Genomic DNA, 21,108 nt, shown 5'->3' with positions numbered 1-21,108 from the left:
TATAGCATCGAAAGTTTTTTATGGCCCAGACGACAGCAAATTCACGATCACTCTTTCTGCAATGTGTATCGTCTGGTTGGAAAAGGCTCCTAACTCCTTAGAACTAGTTAGGGGTGGACTGAGCCTCTGGGCATGCGTGAAAATGCTCGGTGGGTCCACGGCAAACATCACTCATTATCTTTACTACTAGTTCCATTACTGTGTCTCCCTGGAACTAGCATCGGTTTGTAATGTAAATTATTTACAAAAATCTGGACGAGTCCAAACCGGTTTAGTAGCTAGGTAAAAGCAAATATTCTAAAATGCGGTTTGTTGGTCTTCGCCCAGACCTAAGGTTGTTTCGTCTGCCAAAGGACAGTCCAGGTACCATGAGGCTACTCCTAGAAATTTTCGCACCTTGAAAATGTTAACCGGAATCCAGATATTCAAACACAAGGGAGCGTTAGTAAGGCGTAATTTGGCATGAGTATAAATTTCAATAATCTAAGGCTCCGTACGATAAAAGCAGTGAGTTAGCAGCTCTTGGCGTGAAGAGAGCCCTGAGTTAGGTAAGAGGAGTAGGCAATCAGGTATCTTCCTGGGATACGGCACTTAATTCAATATATTCTATACAAAAACAACAGCTACGAGAAAGGAGCTACATGGGGAGGAGCTGAATGACGAGGAGATAGAGAAGCAGATAAGAAAGTTGAAAAGATCTGAGGCAGCAAGGCTGGACGGGGAACGCGACAAAGCGTGGCTGTTTAGCACAGAAGAGGAAAGAGAGAGGCTGAAGAGGGTAGTGAAAAACATATGGAGGGGAAGGGATCACCAAGAAGGTGGAGGGACGGGTTGATCATGCCACTGTACAAAATGGGTATAGGGAGAGGTCGGAAACCTATAGAGGGGTTACGCTAATGAACACGGTGTAAAAAATATACGCGATGGTGTTGGCGGATAGGATGCGGAAAAGCTACAGAATGATGTCGAGTGGGAGGTTGTGGGAGGCGATGGAGGAGAGTGGAGTGGAGAGAGACTTTATAGAGAGGGTAAGGGAGGCATATAAGGAGAAGAATAATAGGGTGAGAGGAGGTGAGGAAATTTAGAGGGTTTCTGGATGGGCAGGTGGTTGAGGCAAGGGTGTCGGCTTAGTCCAATACATAGTCTAACACTTAGACACTTTGCTTTAAAGAAGATGATGAAAAGGTTGCGAAGATACCTGGATAAGAATAGATTAGAGTTGAATGCAGAAAAGTCCAAGGCTATGGATTTCAGACAAGGAGGTTCCTGTTTCGAAGGAATGGAGGAGTGAACGGTCATATAAAAGAGAGTGAGAAGGGCATATGTGATGATAAAGCAAGTGTGGCGGCTGGGAAAGAAGTTGTTCGCAGATGATTTTGGAAGGAGGATAAAATTTTTCGATTCGCTATTGATGAGTTCTTATTTTATGGAGTGGAAGTATGGCGGTGGAAAGAAAGTGAAGAGGTAAATAGGATACCGGAAAGATATGTAAAGTGGACTATAGGGTTGCCTAGGAATATGTCTAACTATATTGCTATGGAGCAGACAGGAAGAACGAATTTAAGGATTATAACGGGGAGTCGAGCTTGTAAATATGAGAATAAATTTAAGTGCGTATCCAAAATGTGATGTTAAAGGGATCGAAATAGGTGTTAATTTGTAGGAGCCATATCTGGAGAATAAGCTACTTGAGGGAGAACTTCCCTGCGCAATAAATTTAAAGCGTATTTTGTCAAACTTTCTGCGTGTGGTTTTGCACTGTCATGCATAAAAAGCACATAACTAGTCCCATTTCCCATTAATAGTCTTTTCACTTTAATTTCTTCACTCCAAATATTGAGTAGCTCTTGATATTGCGTAGCAGTAACAGTTTCACTCGGTTTTAGCATCTCATAATACAGTATAACTTTTATGTTTTACCAGATCCTTAACAAAAAAACCTTCCGTTTCAAGCGCGATAACAGAGACAGTGCCGTGTCGTAACGCCTCCCCTTGTTCTCCTAAATGGGCACATGCGGTACCCATCGGCCTGTCTTTTGAATTCTTCCTAGTCGATGCAAGCAATAGGAAATTGTTTGCTGAGTAACTCAGCGAGCGTGTATTAGTTCTTTTTATGCTTGTGTAGAATTTTCCACCACAAGTTGTTCCAGTTCCTCGTCTTCGAATTTTCTCGGCTGACCAGGTCTTTCACGGTCGGAAAGATCAAAATCACCATTGCGAAATTTCTGGAACTACTTTTTCTTGTTTTATGTGTAATTGCGCCTTCTCCTAAGGCTGAGAAAAAAATTTTGGTCAGCTCAGCTGCATTTTTTTCATTTCAAATTCAAAAAGAATACAGTGTCTCAAATGGTCCTTGTCTGAAGACATAGTTTTCACTAATGCTTTTTGAGGGTTAATACGCATGACAGGAACCTATAATAGTATGTTTTAAAGCTTAAGGTTTGCTTTTTGAAACCACCATATGGCGGGAAAAATTCAAGTTTAAACCAGAATTACAACATAATAAAGTAAAGGCACCGAATTAATTTGTAGACCTAATATATGAGATGCTTAAGAAAAACGGCATGAAGAGAGAGAAAGCAGCAGGGGAGAGGAGGATGTGTGAATTATGCTGGAAGGAGGATGCATGGGTAGACTACTATTTGGAGGAGTGTGAGGAAGTAGAAATGAGTGGAATTAGCATAGAGGTATTGATGCATGAAAGGGGGGGACAAAGCGGCAGTAGCATCGGTGAAGGCGGTATTAGATAGGACGGAGGGGTAGAGAAGGAAGGAGGAAGATATGTGACTGGTCGGTTATCGGTGAGCAAAGGGATTTATTAATCGAGAAAACAAGTTAACTTTAATTTTTGCATTTCGGTATGGGACCATGAAGCGGACGATTGGTGAGGGTAGTCTAATTCGAAGTTGTGAATGGCTGTAGGGCTGGTAGCGAAATACAATCGATAATATTGCAATATTGACAGTGGTAGCTGATAAATTAACTGAATGCCAAATGGGCCTAGATAAAAACGATTTAAGCCTAAGTCAACTATGTCACTTTACTAAAAGGCTTGCCTTTTAAGGTCACAGTTATAAAAACAAGTGGTCTTATGTCCGACTTTTTTTCGGGATAATTTATTATTAACAAGTGTTATTACGCGCATTTGAAAAGCAGTGTTAACTTCTCTCCCTCAGACTATTGTATTGCTACAAAATGCATTTGCAGATAATTCTATAGTAGGGTTTTCTTGCCTTTAGGGATCACTGACTAATGGGTATATATAGGTAAAATACCATCAGGGGTGGAGAATATTTCCTTGTTAGAACACTCTTCTGACATTGTTTTATAGCATAGAGTCTGGGTTAGTGCATAGGTGGAAGGCCACGTGCTCGTGCTTGCGATACATTCGCTTCATGGGTACTTAAAGACCACATATAACGATAACGTTTATGGTCTTTCCAACAACTGTGTTTTACTGGATGGGCCTCGCGTATTACTTCGTCAGATTTCTCATCTTCCGATTGGTTATGACGTCAGTGAATGCGCATTTACATTTGTATGGCGTGTTATTTCTTAGAATTTGACATATAAATTTATAATATAATTTAGAATATAAATGGTAAAGGTTTATAACAATAATTTATAATAATTATTCATGGTGATTAATAACGAAAAGACATAAAGTTTTAATTAATAATTAAAGCAGTCTTCGCATATACATAAAAAGATCTATGAACCTATGGTCGGTACCAGGGGCGTCGGAGCCGTGTGGACTGGGTAGGCTTAAGCCCACCCATCAAATGACTAAATCTAATAATAAAATAAACCTAATATTTATCTTAAATTTATATTTTTGAACATATTTTCGGTGAGCCCACCCATGAAAAAAATCGTTCCGGCGCCCCTGGTCGGTACGGTGTTTCATAGTCGATAAGTGTTGTTTAGAGAATATATTCGAAAAATACTCTTATGAAAATCATAAATTATATATATTGAATATTTTATTTACCCTATTTATACACAAATGAAGAAAATAAAAAGTACATTTTTTTATAAATTCAGTAAAAAAAAAATTGTTATAAAAAAAATCCAAAAATTTTTTGAATTTTTTCCCAAAAAGTATGTTTTTGAAACTTTTCAGATTTTGAAATCATTCAGATGATTTGACATGGAACTGCTCATATGCACCATATACATTATTTTTTCGATTTGTGTCAGCTGTCACAAATTCACTTGTGGTGGCACATTCATTGTTTGCGGCAATCTATAAATTTTTTTTAGCATGAAAATAATAATTTGTGGATATACGGTAGACATTATTTTTCATTGAGCTGTTACTTTGCCATGTGGCCGACCTTGGATCGTGATCACGTCCCGTTGAATTGGGTATTACGAAGAAATTAAATGCGTTCCGTGTCCTAAAACGCACGGTAAAATGGGCGAGAATTCGGGTAATCTTTCTGTGTCGGCTGAATTGCAACGTGATCTGTAGTGCTAATACTCTAGTTGCGAAACAGTCTCACCCAAGCTCACACAGACTTGTTACTACGCCCCACGATTAGTCCGAAATCAGAATTGTTTTAAATACACGCAACCCTTAGCTGTACATTAGACAGGATTTCATATCATCACAGGTAACGTATCATAAAAGCACACAGGGAATAACTATTGCGCAAAATCCGCTTGTACTTATGGTCAGTAACGAGAGTACACCTTACGCACCGATACTTCACGCATCGAGACTCTTCACTAAACTTTTACTGTCACTGCTTCTTTTCACTTGCGTTCTTTAAACCAGATTACTTTGTCTAGCTACTGCATTTGCGCCCTTTTGGCAAAATTACTTTTTCTAGCTTTTACGCTTGTTATTTTGATGCAAAATTACTCTACAGAAGTGACGGAATGAAAAACTCACTTCATAATGAGTTGACGAGATTCTGATATTCAAACGTTTTCGGTAGTTATTGGTAATTTTAGCAAAAATATCCGGAAAATTTGTTTTTATTATTTTTTAAATCATAAATTCCCTGCATACGTACAGTGCAGTATATCATTTTATATATGAATCATTTATTCCAAAAATGACTTAAAGATGGCCTCAGTTAAACATTATGTGCATAAATTGATTTGGTTTCATTTATCTTGTTGAAAATTAACCGTACAAGCCACTCGAACGTGATTTTTTATACCTTAAAATGCCAGGTTATGCAATTGACTCCCCCCCTCTAAAAATTATTTTCGAAAAGAAATTAACATTTAACTTAAGTTCGATTTATGTTCTTTATTCCGACGTCATGTCTGAATTAATGGTCCTTTATTAAGAAAGGAGGGGAATGTTGCGCACAATTATTTACGCGCATGCTTTCCCGCCTTCAAGACTTATTTAGGGGCTAATTATATGCAGCTAAAAAACTTACACCATCATTTTTGCCATCAGTTACGAAAACTATAAATATTTTCTTCGTCTGTACGAATCAAACATATATCTATTTAATGTTTTATTTCATTAACATTTACTGGGACGTTAAGGAGAAACTACCAATTTAAATTCTAAGTTTTTTCTTAGTATGAAAGTTATGACTGTAAATTCTGCAGGATTAAATATCTAAGATAGAAAAATCATTGTCTCATTACCGTACACGTATGACGATTGAAATTGCTTACCTACTGGGAGTGTAGCTTTCATCGAGTTTGTAATCTGTATAAATACATATGTCGCGAATAGTAGTTTTTCTCCTAAACTGAATGTTTACAAGATGAGGTAATTGTCCATCCGATTGCCAATAAGTTTCAGTAATATCATCCCGCAGTTGGTCCACTCCAAAACCCGGTTTGCAGCTGGATAAACTCCAGATTGCCTGATTTCCCATTTCTCGAACTCTGCCTGCTAACTCTTCTTGAACGGGATCCTTATCTCCTACAATAGAATGTGAGGTATCAGGTATAGACACAAATTGACGAAAAATTAGGTAACCCCAAATTTTGATATTATCTTTCTTATAAAACAGATCAGTAACAGCTTTAAAAAAACTCATTTATGTGGACAAAAAATGTATAAAACACTGATTTCTACATATATTCCTATACAGAGGATTAAACCGTACCACGAAAACTGTAATAGAAAGACAATGAGTGAAAAATACCATTTTTCGGGAGGAGGTTAGGCATTCGTTAATCGTTCTAGAGAGCCAGAACTATTTGTTGAATACCTTATGCGACTTATCAGCTAACCTAAAACTTACTAAGGTTTCTATTTTATCGCAACAACTATTTCCTATACGCGAAAAAAGTTAAACCGTGATAGCTTCGCACCTCCGAGAGCACCGTTCGCAAGGAAAATTATTGTAACTAAATGCATCCGGTACAGTCGATGTGTACTGCCTCTTTGACAACAGTACTATGTCATCTGCATATGCGAGTGACCATATCCTGACTCCTCCTACTCGAACTCATATACTTCCCTTAACCTCTCGATCAGACCTCTCTCCACTGACCTCTCTTTCATTGCCTCGCACAGCTTCCCCCTATCTGCCGAAGGGAATGCGCCTTTTAGATCTAAAAAAATGCGTACACTTTGGTTCAATTTTTAGCTAGTTCTCTATCCACCACGTGCTGCAAGACGTAAATATTGCCAATAGTGCTCATTCCCTCCCTAAAGCTCGCCTGCGTATCGGACAATATTCATTTCCCCTCAACATTCTTCCGCATCCGATCTGCTAACACCGTCGCGTATATTTTGCACGCTGTATTCATTAGCCCAATTCATCTATATTTTTTCTGCCTCTCCTTATCCCCTTTTTTATACAGTGGCACGATCAACCCCTCCCTCCACCCTCTTGGGAATCCCTTCCCCTCCATACTTTTTTCACTACCCCCTTCAGCCTCTCCCTTACATCTTTTGTGCTAAACAGCCACGCTTCGTTCTCTACCCCGCCTAGCCCTGTTGCCTTAGACCTTTTCAACTTCCTTATCTGCTTCTCTATCTCCTCATCATTCAGCTCCTCTGCTCCCTCTTTCTTCTAATCCGCTCAGCTCCCTTCCGCGTATCTGATTCTTGAAATAAATCTTTGAAGAAATTACCTCCATTCGTCACTCCCTATCTTCTCACTTATCCATACCCTATGTTTCATAAACCTATTAATTATCTTCTACATGTATAATTTCTTTCAAGATTTATTTCAAGAATCAGATACACGCAAGGGAGATGAGCGGATTAGAAGAAAGAGGGTGGTAGATCCAGAGGAGCTGAATGATGAGGAGATAGAGAAGCAGATAAGGAAGTTGAAAAAGTCTAAGACAGCAGGGCTAGGTGGAGTAGAGAACGAAGCGTGGCTATTTAGCACGCAAGATGTAACGGAGAGGCTGAAGGGGGTAGTGAAAAAAGTATGGAGGGGAAGGGATTCCCAAGAGGGTGGAGGGAGGGGTTGATCGTGCCACTGTATAAAAAAGGGGATAGGCAGAGGCAGAAAAAATATAGAGGAATTAGGCTAATGAATACAGTGTACAAAATATACGTTACTGTGTTAGCAGATAGGCTACGGAAGAGTGTTGAGGGGAAATGAATATTGCCCGATATGTAGGCGGGCTTTAGGGAGGGAATGAGCACTATTGGCAATATTTACGTCTTGCAGCACGTGGTGGATAGAGAACTAGCCAAAAAGTGAACTAAAGTGTACGCGTTTTTTTAGATCTTAAAGGCGCGTTCCCTTCGGCGGATAGGGGGAAGCTGTGCGAGGCAATGCAAGAGAGGGAAGTGTAGAGAGGCCAGGGTAAGCGTAGTATATGATTTAGAGTAGGAGGAATCAGGATATGGTCACTCGCATATGCAGATGACATAGTGCTGTTACCAAAGAGGCTTTAAAGGAGGTGATGAAAAGGTTGAGAAGATACTTGGACAAAAATAGGTCAGAGTACAGGAGCGGTACACTAGGTGAAAGAGTTTGTGTACCTGGGATTCCTATTTCGGAGGAATGGGGGAGTGGATATACATATAAAAGAAAGACTGGGAAGGGCAAAATCGTGATGAGGCAGGTGTGGGGGTTGGGTAAGAGGCTGTTCGCAGATGATTTTATAAGAAGAATGAAATTTGATTGGTTCGCCAGTGATGAGTGTTTTATTTTACGGAGTGGAGGTGTGGGGGTGGAAGTTAAGTGGGGAGGTAATTAGGATACAGGATAGGTATGTAAAATAGACACTGGGACAAGGGACAGATCGCAAAGTGTGTGTGAGAAAGGAGCGCAAGGAAGTCAGGAACTTATAGAGAGAATGAGATGCGGTTGCATGGAGTATTTTAATGGTTTCTGGCTTTCTAGAGAGAAGAGAATGTGTGGAATAAGCATGGTGGTATTTTTGAATGAAAGGGGGGGGGGGCGCAAAAGGGTAGTAGCATGGGTGAAGTGGGTGTTGGGTAAGATAGAGAAGAGAAGGAAGGAGAAAGAGGAATAGAGATGAAAAGATTGTAAATAGGAGAGGAAGTAGGTGTAAGAAAACTGTAAATATTGTAAATAAGTATCGGGTAATAGATTTAATGATTTCACGATGATTGATTTTCATTAAATGAGATACTTCAGGTTCCAATCGTTTAAAAACTACGAATTTATACCCTATTTATGTTACTAGGGTGTTTTAAGATTTCGATTGCTTCTATATGTTTTCTTGGAAAGATATTGTATGTTGTTGCAATTACTGTTGTTTTGTCCAAATAAATGCTATGTCCTGTTTCGATATAATGTTCAGCAAGTGCTGATTGAGAGAAATGTTTTAGCCCGACTTTACTCGCATGTTCCTTTATACGTTGGCTCACCGCTCTCCCGGTTTCTTCAATATAAACTTTGCCACAAAAACAAGGGATTTTATATACTCTTAGATGACTGACGGGTGCCTTTTTTCATTAGGATTATTAAGTAGTAGTCCTATTTTCGCAGAGCATAGTAGAACGAGCAGAGTAGAACAGGGACGGCAAGCATTTTGGTAGCAAATACTTGTTCAACGCCGATAGATCAAAATGTTCAAAAACACTTATACCCACATGCTCGGAATATCCGGGAACACTAATAATCCGTCCTCGCTTCAGATTAATCTTAACACAATTGCATAGACCTGAACGTCATCCACATAAAATATATGAGTAAACTTATGTTCGCGATGATTAGTGTCCTCGCAGATGAACCTAGGAGAAATGCGTAGTGCGAGAGATAGTGGCAAAAGTATGATGGAAAAGAGCAGAGGAGTCAGGCTGTCGCCCTGAAAGATGCTCATCTGGAAGGTGAGGCTATTCCTTGTCATACAATTTCCAGATGAGAGAGTGAACCTTCAAGTTTTCCAACAGACAGCTAAAAAGTCTGTAAGAGGTTGAATTTAAAGCTTTCCGATAATCATTCTAGGCCATCGACAGGCCGCGCTGATAGATGCTGCGTCTTTGCAGATGCACCTGAAAATTAGCAGGTTCTCTTGGCAACCGGTTACACCTTTTTACGAGCCCCGTTGTTCGTACATCTTTCTTCACGCAGGCTTAATTCTTTTAAACCCCCTGTCATTTAGGACAGCTGTAAAGATCTCATTCACCGTGTTCAAACAAATTATTGGTCTGTTATTCTCTGGGTTGGACAAGTCACCTTTCTTCGGTTGAAGTATAGCGCGTCCTGACACCAGCACTGCGAAATGGGCGTCTCCGACTTTTAATATGAGGTGAATATGTGGACCTGATGTTAGTATGTAGAAGTAAACTTCTTCCACCAGAAGTTATCAAGACCATCACATACCAGTTTTGCTGACTTCTGCCAAGTCGTCGTATAGATTCAATCACTGGCTGTATCCACCTATCTTACGGTCGTGTGAGGTGGTTACAGCTAAAACTTTGCCGCAATCCCGCTGAGATCAGGTGCAATTTTGCAGAATGACACCCACTCTAATTGAAACACCGCGGCTGTCCTTATGACAACAATTTAACGATCTATCTATCTATCTGCCCATCTTTCCATCTATCGATCTATCAATCTATTCAGCTATTCATCTATCCCATAGTGGGTATCTGTAACCCATATATGGCGCGTCCCCAGGTAACAGATAAGGGAATGCTCGCTGAAAAACATGATCGTTTCCTGCTGCGGCCCACTGACAGTGCTCCGAACCACGCCTGACTTACCCGCTGACGTGACAGAGATGTAGGACAGAGTCCCGAGGGTATACACATTCCCTGTTATTTCGACCCGCCCCTACACGCACGAAGCGCTGGCGAAAATTCATGCCAATCCCTATCTCTGACAAAACAAAAGTTAACGAGCAGGAAATGGACACGGCAATGGACACGGCAATCAACAGGGCATTAAGACACAGAAAGAACAAAAAACCAAATCGACCCTTTCGTAAAGAAAAGCTCAATTTTAAGGACTCCTCCGAGAAATAGAACCTCCTTGTTGTCCGAATACAACCAAGGAAGTGATCCCATGCAAAACCTTACAAAAGTTTATGTCTGTGGAAGGAAAATCACAGGCAGAGAAAGAAGATCTACTTCGCCAAATGAAAATTTTACAAGCATAACAGAATCCCATTAGTAAATGCGGACATACATTGTTATAAGACTCCGCAAACCAATTGAATTGTGGCCAGAAATACAAACTTTTCGTTTTTAATCGAAAATGTTTAAATAATTAATACTTCTTGTAAATCTACCAAGCAGCATAAAAAAAGAATCATCGGATAAACATTTGTAGTAGACTCCGTAAATAACTTGACTCGTAATAAGAAAGCCAAACTCCTAATTTTTAATCAAATATGTTTAAATAATGAATAGTTCTTGTAAATTTAAAAAGCTTTACAGAGCAAAAATCATCGGAAACATATTCTTAGTTAATTCTGTAAAAAATTGAGCTTATTCATAGAAAAAGACCATAATCTTCATTTCATAATGTAAATTGTTTAAATAACACAGGCCAACAAAATTTGACAAAATTCAAAAGCCAGAAAGCAGACCAAACATTTCCGAAACATTTTGATGCGCTGAATCCGAATCCGAACTCAAAATTGCTCCTGTACGTCAGTTTTTCAAGATATCCTAACCTAAAAGTGAAAAAGACGCGTTTTTAGCTGTTTTTTAGGTTATGTAACTGTAAAAGATAAATGTCTACCACAAAGCTAATATGGAATTTAAAAGTAATAATCTTCCCCTTTCAAACCTACTTGGATTTATTAGGATATCTTTATTTTTCACCAAAATATTGTAATTTGAAATTTTTTATTTTAGCGTTTTAACCCATTAACGCTGAGGTGCTCAGATTTATACAACGCATTCTCTATTGCTGATGGTACGATATTTTTCTTAAGATTATTTTAGGGGTTTTCGAGGGTGCCCTTTCTATTGCCGGTGTCCGTTTTTTGTTATAACCCCTAGAAGATCCAATATGGCGGCCACAATTTAGGGCTTTAAAAAAGAACAAAGGATACAAGGCACAAGCATGATAACCCACCTGACTCAGGGAACAATAAGTTTAGTCGCGTATTTTTCTTGGAATAATGAAGTTCCATGCCACAAGAGGGTTAACCCTCCTACCTGCTAATCCACCTAAACCCAGAAATCACCCCTACCAAATCATAAACAGGTTAACCCACCTAACCCTGGGAGCAGCGAATTTAGCCGTTTACATTTCGTGAAATAATTGAATTCCACACTACAAGTGGGCTAACCTTGAAATGAAATTTTTCAATTTAGCGTATTCACCCATTAACGCCGAAATGATATGCCATTGTCCCTTGAAAATGTTATCTGAGGGGTTTTCGGGGGTCCCTTTTCGATTGGCTCAGTTTTTTGTTATAACTCCTAGAAGAGCGAATTATGCAAAACAGTTAGGGCTTTAAAAAAAAAAACAAATTTTACTATTATGATTTATTTAATATTGTAAATTTACTTAGGATTTTCCAGCTTACTAAGGCAAGACTCAATATTTTCCAGCCACTTAAGGCTGGACTTGGGATTGTTCAGCTAAGCAAGAAAGTACTTAATATTTTCCAGCCAATTAAGGCAAGACTTTAGATTACCCAGCCAATTATGACAAGCCTTTGGATTTCACAGCCAATAAAGGCAAGAATTTGAATAGCCCAGTCAGTCAAGGCAAGACTTTGAATCGTCCAGTCAGTCAAGGCAAGACTTTGAATCGTCCAGCCAGTCAAGGCAAGACTTACGATTGCCCATTCAGTTAATGCAAGACTTGGGATTGTCCAGCTGCGCAAGGAAATACTTAATATTTCCCAGCCAATTAAGGCAAGACTTTAGATTTCCCAGTCAATCAAGGAAAGACTTTAGATTGCCCAGCCGGTCAAGGCAAGACTTTAAATCGCCCAGTCAGTCTAAGCAAGGCTTTGAATCGTCCAGAAGTCAAGGCAAGACTTACGATTGCCCAGCCAGTTAAGGCAAGACTTACGATTGTATGTCCAATTAAGGTGAAACTAATTGCTTGTTTTCTTATGGAAACGTTCGCGCTTCATGTCAAACGATCGTTGAAGAGACTTTCGTTTATGACTAGTAGGGTCATTATCATTTCTTTGCAAAGACCAGCAATAGTCGGCCATCATTCTTACATTGCATCGAACTTGATAATGTTGCTCTTTTTGGGGTCTTGATGAAAGCGTTCGCGCATTTCTTCACTGAATGCTCCAACATTTTCTGAGAAATAATCCAAATGAGTTTTGAGAAAATGTAATTTCATACTCATCAAACAACCTAATCTTTTAAAATTCTTCAACATACTAGATACAATAGTTCTAAACTTTGGATTTCGATTGTTCCCTAAAAATTTCTGTACAACATCTTTGAAACTCAACCATGTATCCTTTTCAATAGATGTCATGGTTTTTATTGGAATTAGGCTATGGGAATAAAACAAACGTTATACTCTGAAATGAACTTGTGCTTTTTATTTAAAGAGCACTTCGGAAGGCACGTCTTTCTTGTATCTAATACTGATCAAGACTAACTTATGATTACTCATTTGCACCAGCACCCTTTGTGAGAAAGACTTTAGGCGAGTCCAGTCCTGCTCGAATATCATATAAACAATTTCTTCACTCGGCCACACACGTACTGTTCTTAGAATATAATGATTCATTTTTGCTATACATTTAATTCTACAAATTTCAACCAAGAGTTTTGATAAAGTCATTATCTTTGATAAGTTTTCATATATCAGGGCCAACAAAAATACTTTCCTTAACTTTGGTATCACTTAAATGCGGAAATGTAGATCTGATATAATTGAAACATTCTCTAGCTTTATGCACGCTTTTTTGTTGTTTTTTTGTGCGGGATCCTTTGTTCTTTTTAAAGCCCTAAATTGTGGCCGCCATATTGGATCTTCTAGAGGTTATAACAAAAAACTGACACCGGCAATAGAAAGGGCACCCTCGAAAACCCCTGAGATAATATTTTGAAGAGAAAATATCGTACCGTCAGCAATAGAGAATGCGTTATATAAATCTAAACACTTCAGTGTTAATGGGTTAAAACGCTAAAATAAAAATTTCAAATTACAATATTTTGGTGAAAACTAAAGATATCCTAATAAATCCAAGTAGGTTTGAAACGGCAAGATTATTACTTCCAAATTCCATATTAGCTTTTATGGTAGACATTTTTCTTGTTCGGTTACATAACTGTAACCGTGTAATTAATGGTTTTTGTAAATCTACCTAGCACATAGAAATGACTCATAAGGAAAACATTCTTAGTAGACTTTGTAAACAAACTTTGTCGTTGAAAGAAAACCAAACTCTTAATTTTTAATCGAAGATGTTTAAATAATTAATGGTTCTTGTAAATTTAAAAAGAATTAAAGAAAAAAATATCGGAAAAATATTCTTAGTTAATTGTGTAAAAAATTAAGCATATTCGTAAAAAAGGCCAAACATCTGATAAGGATCGTCTGACAAGACAAAGAGTCATCTGATAAACATTTTTGGTAAATTCCGTGAAAAAATGGACTTGTCCAAAGAAAGCCAAGCTCTTGATTTTTAATCGAATATTTTAAATTAATTAATACTTATTGTAAATCTAACAAGGAACATACGAAAGAATCAACGGGAATACATTCTTAGAAATAGTTTAAATAAAATTAATATTCTTGTAAATTTAAAAAGCATCAAAGAAAAAAATCATGAAAAGATATTCTTAGTTAACACTGTAAAAAACTTGAGCTTATTCGTAGAAAAAAGACAATACTTTTAATTTTTTAATCTAAATTGGTTAAATAATTAATAATTCTTATAAATTTGCAATGCAGCATAAAAAGATTCATCGATTACATATTTGCAGTAGATTCCGTGAAAAAATTGACTCGTCGAAAGAAAGCCAAGCCATTAATTTTTAATGGAATATGTTTAATTAATTAAGAATTGTTGTAAATCTACCAAGCAACATAGAAAAGACTCACTAGGAAAACATTCTTAGAAATAGGTTTAATAAAATTAATATTCTTGTAAATTTAAAAAGCAACATAGAAAAAAATCATCGAAAAGATACTCTTAGTTAACTCTGTAAAAAATTGAGCTTATTCGTAGAAAAAAGATCAAACACTTAATTTTTTAATGCAATTTGTTTAAATACTTAATAGTTCTTTTAAGTATACAAAGCAGCATAAAAAAGAGTCATCGAATAAACATTGCTAGTAGACTCCGTAAGAAACATGACTCGTGAAAAGAAAACCAAACTCTTAATTTTTTATTCTAAATTGTTTAAATAATTAATAGTCATTGTAAATTTACAAAGCAGAATAAAAAAAGAGTTACCGGATAAACTAATCATAAATTATTATTGTAAATTTGCAAAGTATCGTAGGAAAAAGTGATTTGAAATCCATTCTTTGTTGATTTCGTAAACAAATTAAGACGATATTATTCGAAAAATGGAAAAACTCTTGATTTGCTCATTAAAGTAGTTTAAATAATAAATCTTGAAAATTTGATAAGTATAATTAATTGAAAAAATGTTCCTAATTCAGTTTGTAAAAAACTGACCCTATTCGTTAAAAAATAGAACAATTCTTAATTTTGTATTAAACTAGTTTAATAAGTCAGCGAAAAGTTATTCTTACTTCAGTCCGTACTAATAATGGTGACTCTGTGAAAAATAACCAAGCTCTGAATATGTCGATATACATTGTTTACATAATTGATAATTGTTGTAAATTCTGAAAGCATCATAGAAAAGATTCATCGAATAGACATTCTTAGTTGACTGCGTAAACAAATTGACCCGTAAAAAAGCTCAAACTCTTAATTTTTAAATTGAAATTGTTTAAATAATTCATAACTCTAGTAAATTTACAAAGAAACATGAAAAAGAGTCATCTGAAAAACATTGTTAGTAGACTCCGTAAGAAAACCAAACTCTTAATTTTCAATCGAAAATGTATAAATAATTATTAGGTCTTTTAAATTTAAAACGCATCATGGAACAAAATTCATCGGAAAGGTATTCTTAGATAATTCTGTAAAAAATTGAGCTTATTCGTTAAAAAGGTCAAACTCTTAATTTTTAAATTGAAACTGTTTAAATAATTAATAGTTCTTGTAAATTTACGACGCAACATGATAAATTGAACGTATTCTTTCAAAAATAGCCATTTATGAACATTTTTAAATAATTATAATATTTGAAGATTAAATAAATGTTAAAAAAAAGAGCGCCAGTCGAATTTGGCACGATCGCTGTAACTTAGTCGCTAGGAATGTTTACATCGATAATGTAAACAGATGTTTCAAACTTGCCTTAACGCAGTAGAACTGGTATAACGCTTTTTCTATCACACTATGGGACTCTAAAGCAATTTCTATCAGTCTATGGGACACGATCACACTATGGCAGGCCCGTCCAGAGAGGGAAGTTCGACTCAAACACCACATATTTGAGCCTTGAGAATCGTCATAACTGTACTAAAAGCGAATTGGGTCTTTAACCCCACCACCAACCTCCACTCACTGTCGGAAAGGATTCGTGGTTGCTCGTGACGCGTGCCACGTGACGTAAATGGCTGAATTCAGTACGGCAGATAAGTTTTGAAGTAGGTGCTTTAGGGTGACTAATTTGAAATGCAATATTTTTATTTTAATGCTATAAAATGCAACTCGAACGAAAGAAAAATGTTTACTGACATCCTGAGCTTGAAAAATTATATCTTTTTACGATGGGAATATGATTTGATCAATATTGCAACAATTTCAAAATAGACTAGTTAATATACTATTACATTTTACTTCACAATAATAAATAAAGGACATATATAAGCGCCATAACTTTAAATAGGTGTGTAGCAAGATCCTAATTTCAAATAATTTTGACAATTTCTTTGTAAACTGTAAGTTAATATTTTAAAAATGTAGAAATCATTGCCCTTCAATATTTATAAAAGTTCATACATTGAATGTGAATTTAATGCAATACAGTAATATAGTTTAGAGAATGTAATTGCCTCTTTTCTTTTTTATCATAGGAAAATTAAATAGTTCAATAAAAAAGGGCCTTCAAATTCTCTGTTATAATAAACTTGGAAAGTTGAAAATTTCGCTGAGTTTTCTCTCACAAAAACGGGTTATGCAGTTAATCGTTATGCGATTAATCGAAGATTTATTTCCAACTTTCTTCAAATAAAATATTATGTACTTTCCCTATTTGTAAGACTTATGCATTCTTTTACTGCTAATATATTAATTATTTAAATTCCAAATTACTTCATTTCATTTTAAATTCAGTCGCCCTATGACACCTTCCGATATACTAGGTATCTACAGCACTGGATACCTCCCTTTCATTTCAGAAACCGATCACCGCCAAAGCTGAATAGAGAGACTGATGGTAGAACTGAAACATCTGGTGATTGAGTCGAACTCCACTCTGCGGACAGGCCTGCACTATGGGAAGCTTGGACCAACTTTCAAATATATGAATAAATGATTTTTTAACAAAAAAAAATAATTTTCTACGAAAAAAATCAATTTTCATAAAAATGGTTTCATGTTTAATAAAATATTTTAATTTAATCTAAAAATATGAATTTTTAACATATAAGTTCATTTTCAACCGAATTCTACTTTAATTTTCTACCCTATTGTTAAATCCTTAATCAAAATAGAATAATGTAGAGCTAAGCAGTTGCATTTTTAATAGAAAAACGATGAACTTATAACAAAAAAATATTAATTGTCGACCCAAAAAACCCCGAAGTGTCAACAAAACTGTTACATGTTTAACAAAACAGATGAATTCTCAAGTAAATCGATTAATTGAATTTTCAACAAAAGAGTTCAACCCAAAAGATGAAGGTGAGTCTTAAAAATATGAATTTTTAACAAAAAAGATAATTTTATACCAAAAAGTTAAATTTTCATGAAAATATTGTAGTTTAGAGAATATAAAAATTGTTTAATTTTGAATGAAAAAGTTAATTTTTAACCGAATAGTTGAATATTCTACCAAATTGTTGAATCGTCAACTAAATCAGATTAATTTACACTCAAAAAGTTGCATTTTTAATGAAAAATAATTAATTTTCGACGCAGAAAATTTATTTTTGATAGAAAGACAAATTTCTAGCAAAGAGCATGAATTTTGAAGTAGAAAGGATAAATTTTTAACTGAAAAACATCATTTTTTAATAAAAATATCAATTCTTAACAAAATATTAACTTGTTACTTAAAAAGAATTGATTCTCCTTAAAAACAAATTATTTTCAACAAGATAGTTACATTTTTAACAAAAGAGTTCAACCTAAAAATGATTTTTTATTCCAAGAAGATTAATTTTCTAAAAATATAATAGTCAAATTTCCGACCAAGGAGGTGAATCTAAACTCAAAAGAATGAATTTTTACAAAATAGTTCAATTTTTAACTAACCTTCTATATTTCTAAACAAAAAAGATGACTTTTTAACAAAATAGTTGCGTTTTTCACAAAATAATTAAATTTTCAACCAAACACTAGAATTTTTAACCAAACGAGATGAATATTGAACCAAAAATATAAGTCTACTTTTCTACCAAAAGCATTTAAGCGAAAGAACGAGAAAACGGGGTTTCTTAAAAACAAAAAAACAAAACAATTATTTAAAAGTTTATAACAAGAAAACGTACTAAATGTTATCTAAGTTCGTAACGTTAGTTCCGCTGACTTCCCAACCCCTGTTCGAACCATAGTTTTTAGCATGACTGTCGTTAAAGAACTGTATTTTCAATTTTATTTATACTGAATAAAATATCAATATGACAGAGAAAAATAATAACGTTTTATTTTAAAGAATTCCAATTATTTAAAAATCGAAATTAATAGAAAAAAACAGATAAAAGGGTCTCTAATTTTTTTATTTAATCATTTTTATTCTAAATTTTATGTTATATATATAATTTTAAATTTGTATCCTTTGTTTTAAATAAAACCTGTTCTTAAAAACTATTTTTTTCACTGACTACAATTTAAAATAGCAGCAAGAACAACACTGTAGACATCTAGAGTAATTTTCAACGAGAGGAAATTTATAAAACTCATAAATAACTGATTTCAAAATTATTTTATTTCAAAACCAACAATAAATAGATAAACGTTTTTAAAATTTTCCAACGATTTCAGGCTGTTTAGCTTAAATTGAGAAATGTGAGGCAAAATATTTATAAATTTTTATCAAGCGTTCGATTAAAATTCAAAAACACATTTTGAAATTTAGAAATTATCCGGTTCACAATTTAAAAATTCGGGACGTAATACACATAAATAGTAAGATACATCAATTTTTTATAAAATATTATATAAAAAATAAAATAACAAAAATTCTATTATACAATTTTATTGTTTAATTATAATTTATTTAGTTCATAATTAATTACACATACATAACAATTTACGAATTATTGTTTACTTAAATTAATAATGATGAGGGAAACGGTGATGATTCTATACAATTTAATTCTACATGTGAAAATTCTAAATCGCTAATTCTACAGGCGAGAATTCTACACAATCATATTTATTTACCAAATCAATTATTTTCAATTTGGACTCAATATGTTTATCAATCCTACGCCGCTAAACTATCAAAAATAATACTTTAAATTTTGCAATACTAAATAATTCTTTAAAAGATTTCAGTATTTTGTGTACAAATGTACAGTGTATGATTTAACGATATTGAGTTCGCAATTAAGACTTTTAAGGCTGTTAGATCGGGGCGCACAAAAATTGCGAAATCTATGACACACTCAAAACTTATCAGCGGTCGATGATAATTCGGATTTGAGGTTTTAAAAATGCACTCCAAAGATTTTTCCGGCACTGAAAGGGATTTTTACGGTTGTGGTATATACGCTTACTGTCTATTTTTACATTCTCATCATTTATGATTGAGAAAGTATTAGAATCGTCGGAAATTTGACATCAGACTTTTTCAACGGATCTCCACGTTTCGAGACCCCCTGAATTCGAAAATCAGGTTTTCACGATGGCGTCTGTCTGTCTGTCCGTCCGGCCGTCCGTCCGTAAACACGATAACTCTCGAAAAAATGAACGAATCAAATCTATCTTGGGCACACTTTTTTTAGGTCCTAAAAGAAAGGACGAGTTCGTGAACCAGCCATTTTTGATAAAAATTCAAAGAGTGAGCGCATTTTGCATATATGTTCAGAGTTTTAGCGTTTTCAAAATTTTTTAAATCAACAGAAAATCAAAATTTGAAGCCAAAAAACGCACGATATGAAAAAAGTCAAGAGAAGAAAAACATTTCTTTTTAAAGCCCTACAAAATCATCATAACATTTTTGGATTTTCTTAAAAAATCGAAAATTCAAATTTTTATTGCACAAAAAATAATGAAAAATAAAAAATTCCATTTTGTGGACAAACTATGTAGGATACGAAAAAAGATGAATTGACAAAAATTGTTATCCTAAAAAAGATGTACAATTTCGTTAAGAATTGATTCTTGATAGGACGCATACTTTTTCTTTTATTCGTTGTTTAATGTTTACGTTTGTAAATATTAATTTTTCGAGATCAGGAATAGACAGAGAAGAATCGTTAGAAATAACGTCTAAAATTGTGTTGACAATCATCTAAATATCAGCTGGAAAACCTGTTATTTCTTCCTTCAGATGAAGAATAATGAAAGACCGATCCAACAAAGAATGACAGCATGAAAGAGTACAGTACAGACTGTTTGGAGAAGGACGGCTGCCTTACAGTACGTACGAAGATGTTGTCATCAGCTTATCCTTGCTATGTGACATCAAGCCGTCATATTTTCCACCTAGTTCCTGTGCTTTCACTCAATGAAATTTCGCACTTTGGTCTTTTCAGTATTAATTTTACACTTTTGAATGTTTTTTCGCGATCTTCTATCCGGCTCGAAGGACCATTTTGTTTAATGTTTATATTTATAAATATTAATTTTTTCAGAACAGGAATAGACAGAGAAGAATCGTTAGAAATAATAAGTTCAAATTTTATTTAAAGTATAAAATACTTGGCAGACTAACACCATTTTTTAAAACCGCACAGATCACTCACTCACTCGTTTATATAGACATTTATGTAAGATGTAATAATTAATGTCTTTATTCAGTTAATCACTTTACTGATCCGAAAAGATCGGGCTACGATCTGTCGCAATTCACTGCTGCTCGCACACTGTTTTTCTCAAGCGACAAGGCTATCATCACACACTCAAACCGAGAAATCACGTGACTTCAAATATTCCTTTAAATAATAAGAAAAATAAAAATAACTTTGAAATAGGCGATGTCGATAAATTGACTAATTTTCAATCGCAGAAAATCTCATAAAGAGGAAACATCACAACTTTAAACATTCGTGAAAAATAACGTTGAAAAAAAAAATAATAAAAAAAATGTGTGGAAAAACGACGAAAGTTACGAGAAAAAAAAAGATTTAACAAAACCTGTTTACAAATGTCGGTCGGAAGCCGAGCGCGGAGCGTGAGTGTCACAATGAGAATCTGTACCTCAAAGTCTACAGAGCTTTGAGAAACTTTAGTTTTGCCTATACAGTCTGTCAAGTTAAAGCGTGGGTGGCTTTACTCGCAGTCGGTAAGGTGTATCGACATGATTTTGGTGTCAAAATATTAAGAAGAGCTCCC

At 35.1% G+C, this 21,108-nt stretch overlaps 1 protein-coding gene across 1 annotated transcript in view; it reads right to left on the bottom strand.

Moving 5' to 3' along the window:
- LOC117173272 (anaphase-promoting complex subunit 10) overlaps window positions 1-21,108 on the bottom strand; it is a 44,244-nt gene that overhangs the window by 15,815 nt on the left and 7,321 nt on the right. The window contains exon 2 of the mRNA XM_033361746.1: window positions 5,647-5,899. Coding sequence (XP_033217637.1) covers window positions 5,647-5,899 — 253 coding nt within the window. The remainder of the gene's footprint in view (window positions 1-5,646; window positions 5,900-21,108) is intronic.

Source organism: Belonocnema kinseyi, chromosome 5, assembly GCF_010883055.1.
Source record: "Belonocnema kinseyi isolate 2016_QV_RU_SX_M_011 chromosome 5, B_treatae_v1, whole genome shotgun sequence".
NCBI lineage: Eukaryota > Metazoa > Arthropoda > Insecta > Hymenoptera > Cynipidae > Belonocnema > Belonocnema kinseyi.
This window is presented reverse-complemented; position numbering and strand designations above follow the sequence as displayed.